Source organism: Eptatretus burgeri, chromosome 16 (genome assembly GCF_056783735.1).
Source record: "Eptatretus burgeri isolate ZD-2024b chromosome 16, Ebu_testis_v1, whole genome shotgun sequence".
Taxonomy (NCBI): domain Eukaryota; kingdom Metazoa; phylum Chordata; class Myxini; order Myxiniformes; family Myxinidae; genus Eptatretus; species Eptatretus burgeri.
This window is the reverse complement of record NC_140976.1, coordinates 505,851-513,350: the sequence shown is the minus strand read 5'-3', so window position 1 is coordinate 513,350 and position 7,500 is coordinate 505,851. Positions and strand designations below refer to the sequence as shown.

Here is a 7,500-nt window from a genome sequence, read left to right as displayed (position 1 = left end):
ACGAGAGAGAGGGGACGAGAGAGAGGGGACGAGAGAGAGGGGACGAGAGAGAGGGACGAGAGAGAGGGGACGAGAGAGAGGGGACGAGAGAGAGGGGACGAGAGAGAGGGGACGAGAGAGAGGGGACGAGAGAGAGGGGACGAGAGAGAGAGAGAGAGAGAGAGAGAGAGAGAGAGAGAGAGAGAGAGAGAGAGAGAGAGAGGGACGAGAGAGAGGGGACGAGAGAGAGGGGACGAGAGAGAGAGAGAGAGAGAGAGAGAGAGAGAGAGAGAGAGAGAGAGAGAGAGAGAGAGAGAGAGAGAGAGAGAGAGAGAGAGAGAGAGAGACGAGAGAGAGGACGAGAGAGAGAGAGAGAGAGAGAAGAGAGAGAGAGAGAGAGAGAGAGAGAGAGAGAGAGAGAGAGAGAGAGAGAGAGAGAGAGAGAGAGAGAGAGAGAGAGAGAGAGAGAGAGAGAGAGAGAGAGAGAGAGAGAGAGAGAGAGAGAGAGAGAGAGAGAGAGAGAGAGAGAGAGAGAGAGGACGAGAGAGAGAGAGGACGAGAGAGAGGGGACGAGAGAGAGGGAGACGAGAGAGAGGGGACGAGAGAGAGGGGACGAGAGAGAGGGACGAGAGAGAGGGGACGAGAGAGAGGGGACGAGAGAGAGAGAGAGAGAGAGAGAGAGAGAGAGAGAGAGAGAGAGAGAGAGAGAGAGAGAGAGAGAGAGAGAGAGAGAGAGAGAGAGAGAGAGAGAGATAGAGAGATAGAGAGATAGAGAGATAGACGGACGAGAGAGAGAGAGAGAGAGAGCACACGAACGAACGAGACAGAGTCATGGACAGGCAGGGGAATAGATAGAGGAAGAGAGAAGAAGAGAGGAAGAGAATAAGGAAACACAGCAAACTGCAAGTCAGGGCATTGAGTTAGAAAGGGTTATTTTGGATGGAAATTGGGGATGACATGAGATGGTGATACACACCACCTGACATGAGATGGTGATCCACAAGTTTTGGAGTGAAGATTGGAATTGAACCATCTCTGGAAGGAAGTTTGACAGATGGTAGAAAAGATTCGCGGAAAGCCTGAATTTTGGGAATTGAACTCGGAAGGATTACTGTTGGAGCTCGGAATGGTCGGAGGACTGAAAGAGTGGAGGGAGCTACGCCGGAGGCAGTCTGTGGTGTGAGTGTAACAGACCTTGTGCTCGTCCTTATTGTGGAAGATGCCAATAACGTTGGGCTTTCGATTACACAGAATCCATAAAAGACAGCTGTTTTGTGGGGAGGGGGGGGCACCAGCCAACAGGGGGAGAATAGTACCCCATCGAGCTATGGACAAAAGCCTTGTTGGGCTGTGAGTATTTCTGATCTTTCAAGGAATGACTTGGAACAACAGAGAATGACTAGTCTCTGGTTGTCTTTGGACAACAGATTTAATTCCTCACAAGCCCAATAGAGGTAAAGGTTGATGGTGAGGCCTACAGGTTCAAGAGTTTAAATCTCATCTATTGACTGACCATGGAAATAGACAGGTGGGTGGGTTAATTTGACGATCCTTTTGGAGTCATCTGCAAAAAGGATGAGTGTTTTCCAGAGCATCATCCAGGTCATTTATGTAGATGAGGAATACGAGTCAGTCCAGTGCATTCCAGGTTCCAATGGGAGAGCAGACTATTCCATTGAAAGCCTGGTGTCCATTATGCCAGGAAAGGAGGTATGAAGGCCTCGTCTGCCACAGGCTGTGACCTTGGCATGCAGATCAGGATGGCTGACCGTTGAGGCTGGTCTTTTTGTTGTTGGTTGTTTTTATTTCTTGCTTTTTATTTGTTTCATTATTAGTTCGATTTGTTTGCCTGTCCCTTTCAGGAGTTCTTTGAGGGGGTTGAGGTTCGAGTTGCACAAGGCGTGAAGGAGGATGAGGTTGGTTATCAGCTGGCATTCAGCAAGCAAGAGCTTCGTAAAGTACTGCGAGAGTACCCAGGCAAGGAGGTGAAGAAGGGACTCGAAAACCTGTATCGCAAAGTGGAGAAGCATTTCTGTGAGGAAGAGAATTTGCTTCAGGTATGTTGTTGATGAAATATATCGCACGTCACTGCAGATCATTCAGGTTCTGTTGCTGTGCCTGACAAAGTGGTGGTGTCAGGTTAAGGGGTTTGGTGTTTGTTCTCTCAATGCTCAGCCAGATCGTTGAGACTGGGTGAGCATTGATATACCTGTGGTGCAATGCAATGGTTCCAGACCTTGTTGTTGTATTATTGAGTCTTCAGCACGTACTTTGAGTTCAAAGTTCATTTTACCCAGAAAACTTGAGATGTTTTACCAATCCAATCTCAACCTGCAGCTCGGGGTGTTGGGTACCCAGGTTTGAATCCCACATCCCAAATGTGTTTGTTCATTCTCTACTCTTATCCTCCCAAGTAATATGAAAGGATACTGGTGTTTCTTAATGTCTTTGTCCCGTGCGTGATGAATGAACAAACACCTCCACTCAACTTAGATCAATGTATATAAATAAAAATATGGATCGCAGACGTGTGTGTTCTGCTGGTGTTTGACATAAGGCACACTGCACACGGTATGTTGTGTGTCGGTGAACTGCATTTTAAGGTGCATTGAGGGTGTCTCCCTGTGTGGCAGGTCGTGTGGCGTTCTTTGCAGGAAGAGTTTATCCGACAGTACAAGCACTTTGAGGAGTTGATCGCCAGGTGTTATCCTGGTTCTGGGATTTGTATGGAGTTCACCATTAATGATATGCTTGAGTACTTCTCTAGCATTGCACAGTCTCATTAGCTGTGGACCTGTGATCTCGAACCATTAAAGGAGGAAAGGTGATGTAGAGTTTGTGCATTTGTTTCCACATTTAGTGAAGAAAATAAGGCTCTTGGAAAAGCTCAGTGATGGACGGTGGAAGATGACCAGTCTGACGGTTGGTGCCGAGAACAACCTGCCTGTGACGATGCATTTGTACTAACAACAGACCAAGTCCTCAATGTCCGATCTTTCATAAGAGCTACAATGTGATGTTGATTTAAAAGTTGTATTTGTGTCTCAATCTCTATCCGCTTGTCTCTGCCTCTCTGCCTGCCTGTTTCTGCCCATCTGTCCACTTTTCTCTGCCCATCTGTCCACTTTTCCCTACCCATCTGTCTGCCTTTCTCTGCCCGTTTGTCCAACTTTCTCTGCCCACCTGTCCGCCTTTCTCTGCCTATTTGTCCGCCTTTCTCTGCCCATCTGTCCGCCTTTCTCTGCCCATCTCTCCGCCTTTCTCTGCCCATCTGTCCGCCTTTCTCTGCCCATCTGTCCACCTTTCTCTGCCCATCTGTCCGCCTTTCTCTGCCCATCTGTCCGCCTTTCTCTGCCCATCTGTCCGCCTTTCTCTGCCCATCTGTCCGCCTTTCTCTGCCCCTCTGTCCGCCTTTTTCTGCCTGTCTGTCTGTCCATCTGTCCGCCTTTCTTTGCCCATCAATCTACCATTGTTTTCCCATTTGTCCACCTTTCTCTGCCTCTCTGTCCACATGTCTCTGCCTCTCTAACCACATGTCTCTGCCTCATTGTCCACATGTCTCTGCCTCTCGGTCCGCCTTTCTCTGCCCATCTGTCCGCCTTTCTCTGCCCATCTGTCCGCCTTTCTCTGCCCATCTGTCCGCCTTTCTCTGCCCATCTGTCCGCCTTTCTCTGTCCCTCTGTCCGCCTTTCTCTGCCCCTCTGTCCGCCTTTCTCTGCCCCTCTGTCCGCCTTTTTCTGCCTGTCTGTCTGCCCATCTGTCCGCCTTTCTTTGCCCATCAATCTGCCATTGTTTGCCCATTTGCCCACCTTTCTCTGCCTCTCTGTCCATCTGTCTCTGCCTCTGTCCATCTGTCTCTGCCTCTCTATCCACATGTCTCTGCCTCATTGTCCACATGTCTCTGCCTCTCGATCCACCTGTCTCTGCCCATCTGTCCACCTTTCTCTGCTCTCCGCCTTTTTCTGCCCGTCTGTCTGCCCATCTGTCCGCATTTCTTTACCCATCAATCTGCCATTGTTTGCCCATTTGTCCACCTTTCTCTGCCTCTCTGTCCACATGTCTCTGCCTTTCTGTCCACATGTGTCTGCCTCTCTGTCCACATGTCTCTGCCTTTCTGTCCACATGTGTCTGCCTCTCTGTCCACCTGTCTCTGCCTCTCTGTCCGCCTGTCTGTCTCTCTCTCCACATGTATGTGCCTCTCTGTCCATCTGTCTGTCTCTCTGTCCACCTGTATGTGCCTCTGTCTGCCCGTCCTTGCCTCTCTGCCCACCTGTCTCTGCCCATCTGTCCACTTTTCTCTGCCCATCTGTCTGCTTTTCTCTGCCCATTTGTCCAACTTTTTCTGCCCCTCTGTCCGCCTTTGTCTGCCCATCTGTCCACCTTTCTCTGTCCATTTGTCCGCCTTTCTCTGCCAATCTGTCCGTCTTTCTCTGCCTCTCTATCTGCCTATCTCTGCCTCTGTCCACTTTTCTTGGCCCGTTTGTCCGCTTTTTTCTGCCTGTTTGTCCGACTTTCTCTGCTCGCCTATCTGCCTTTCTCTGCCTCTCTGTCCACCCTTCTCTGCCTCTCTGTCCGCCCTTGTCTGCCTCTCTGTCCGGCCGTCTTTGCCTCTCTGTCTGGCCGTCTCTGTCCATCTGTCCACCTTCGTCTGCCCCTCTGTCCACCTTCGTCTGCCCATCTGTCTGCTTTTCTCTGCGTATCTGTCCACCTGTCTCTGCCTCTCTGTCCACTTTTGTCTGTCTGCCTGTTTGTCCACCTTTGTTTGCCTTTGTGCCCGTTTGCACACTTGTTAATTTCCCCGTGGGCATGGGGGCGGGGGTGGTGTGGAGATGAATGCCGTTGTGATTTGGTGTATCATTTTGCGTTGCCTTTGTCACCATTATCTGAGCATGTCAAATAAATTACCAATCATACATTATCACAACGAGGTGTCCGTCTCACTGACTGCACTCCAGGCCATTTGATTTGCAGCATGGTGTTTATAAATGTATGCGGTACTTTGTTTGCACCACATCCCGATCCACCTTGAAAATCTCGAAAAGAGTATTACCTGTTGCGGGACCTCTGCAGCTTGGTAAAACGAGGGCATTTGGGCGTGGTTATGGGCGTGGCCGGCTATTCGGAGCGTGTGGGTGTGGCTTGCAAAGCCAGAGACGGGTTGTGAATGCTGGGCGTGGTTATGGGCGTGGCCGGCTATTCGGAGCGTGTGGGTGTGGCTTGCAAAGCCAGAGACGGGTTGTGAATGCTGGGCGTGGTTATGGGCGTGGCCGGCTATTCGGAGCGTGTGGGTGTGGCTTGCAAAGCCGGAGACGGGTTGTTGTGAATGCTGGGCGTGGTTATGGGCGTGGCCGGCTATTCGGAGCGTGTGGGTGTGGCTTGCAAAGCCAGAGACGGGTTGTGAATGCTGGGCGTGGTGCGTCCGGGCATCTTTGCATTTGAGACAAAATCCTGTGCAGTCTTCTGGTGCCATGTCCATCCGAACGCTTTACGTGCTGTGCGTGTTCAGCATTTGCTGGTTCCGACCGTGCGGTGAGTGAGTTATCTGTTCCCACGAATGGAGATGCTGTTGACGTGGATCTCTGGGATTTGATCCACACTGAGCGAAACAAGCCACTGGGTCAGGTTGCGTGCGGGTGCTGAGCGCTGCTGCCCTCCCTCGAGGCGTAATTTTGTTGTTATTCTTCCTTATTAAAAGCATTGATTTCCCCGTTTCTGTTTTTCTTTCCATGGAATAGTCTTGTTCTGTTTTCTTGCTTGCTTGATGCTTGCTCATGCAGACATGACACGTTGTTCATTTGAAGACGATTTGTCTAAACGTGGGTTCGCATATAGAAGGACATGTCATGTTGTTGTTGTGTGGACACCCAAACAATTTGAGCTTGATTTCCCCTCAATCTTTTCACTCGATTGTAATGACCATTGTCCCAAATGTGGAGGAGATTCACGAATTAAATTAAAAAACAAACAAAACTTGTTCCATGTTGTTCCCACTACGACAATAATTTCAATGATCCACCTTGGGCAATTTAATCCTCACACACGTGTTATCAACAAAAACTGGTGGATTGAACCGTATAATTACACTTGCAGTTAATCACATGAAACATCGGCCGAGGGTGGTTCAATTACAGGAGGACACGAACTGAAGCAGATAGCAACGACGACAGACAGCTCAACACGCTTTCCCCCTGATACATGTTAATATCCTACATAAAAGGTAGAGGTAGTATGTACAAGTATTCCCCTGATACATGTTAATATCCTACATAAAAGGTAGAGGTAGTATGTACAAGTATTCCCCTGATACATGTTAATATCCTACATAAAAGGTAGAGGTAATATGTACAAGTATTCCCCTGATACATGTTAATATCCTACATAAAAGGTAGAGGTAGTATGTACAAGTATTCCCCTGATACATGTTAATATCCTACATAAAAGGTAGAGGTAATATGTACAAGTATTCCCCTGATACATGTTAATATCCTACATAAAAGGTAGAGGTAGTATGTACAAGTATTCCCCTGATACATGTTAATATCCTACATAAAAGGTAGAGGTAGTATGTACAAGTATTCCCCTGATACATGTTAATATCCTACATAAAAGGTAGAGGTAATATGTACAAGTATTCCCCTGATACATGTTAATATCCTACATAAAAGGTAGAGGTAGTATGTACAAGTATTCCCCTGATACATGTTAATATCCTACATAAAAGGTAGAGGTAGTATGTACAAGTATTCCCCTGATACATGTTAATATCCTACATAAAAGGTAGAGGTAATATGTACAAGTATTCCCCTGATACATGTTAATATCCTACATAAAAGGTAGAGGTAGTATGTTCAAGTATTCCCCTGATACATGTTAATATCCTACATAAAAGGTAGAGGTAATATGTACAAGTATTCCCCTGATACATGTTAATATCCTACATAAAAGGTAGAGGTAGTATGTACAAGTATTCCCCTGATACATGTTAATATCCTACATAAAAGGTAGAGGTAGTATGTACAAGTATTCCCCTGAGACATGTTAATATCCTACATAAAAGGTAGAGGTAGTATGTACAAGTATTCCCCTGAGACATGTTAATATCCTACATAAAAGGTAGAGGTAGTATGTACAAGTATTCCCCTGATACATGTTAATATCCTACATAAAAGGTAGAGGTAATATGTACAAGTATTCCCCTGATACATGTTAATATCCTACATAAAAGGTAGAGGTAGTATGTACAAGTATTCCCCTGATACATGTTAATATCCTACATAAAAGGTAGAGGTAGTATGTACAAGTATTCCCCTGATACATGTTAATATCCTACATGTAAAATGTAGAGTATGTACTGTACAGGTAGACAAGCCCCCCCCCCCCCACTGATATGTGCTCACGTCATTGTACAAGCAAGGTAAAACAATACAGTCTTCTCCACCTGCTACATGCTAACGTCCTTGGACATGGGAGGCGGTAATCAAGTTTGAATACAATTGTTCAAACATGTAGAACTGTCTCCCT

At 47.2% G+C, this 7,500-nt stretch overlaps 3 protein-coding genes across 3 annotated transcripts in view; all 3 read left to right on the top strand.

The window, feature by feature from the left end:
* EXOC1 (exocyst complex component 1) overlaps positions 1-4,903 on the top strand; it is a gene marked incomplete at its 5' end in the record, with an annotated part of 84,156 nt that extends 79,253 nt beyond the window's left edge. Inside the window, 2 exons of the mRNA XM_085860330.1 lie at positions 1,842-2,036; positions 2,613-4,903. Coding sequence (XP_085716456.1) covers positions 1,842-2,036; positions 2,613-2,765 — 348 coding nt within the window. The remainder of the gene's footprint in view (positions 1-1,841; positions 2,037-2,612) is intronic.
* Positions 3,513-4,903, top strand: LOC147010290 (uncharacterized). Its single transcript, XM_085859033.1, has 2 exons — positions 3,513-4,061; positions 4,108-4,903. Exons 1-2 carry the CDS (start codon positions 3,513-3,515, stop codon positions 4,810-4,812), a joined length of 1,254 nt encoding a protein of 417 aa, XP_085715159.1. The 3' UTR covers positions 4,813-4,903.
* Positions 4,904-5,337: 434 nt separating this feature from the next.
* Positions 5,338-7,500, top strand: part of LOC147010289 (uncharacterized) — a 65,055-nt gene continuing 62,892 nt past the window's right edge. The window contains exon 1 of the mRNA XM_085859034.1: positions 5,338-5,508. Coding sequence (XP_085715160.1) covers positions 5,448-5,508 — 61 coding nt within the window. The 5' untranslated portion in view covers positions 5,338-5,447. The remainder of the gene's footprint in view (positions 5,509-7,500) is intronic.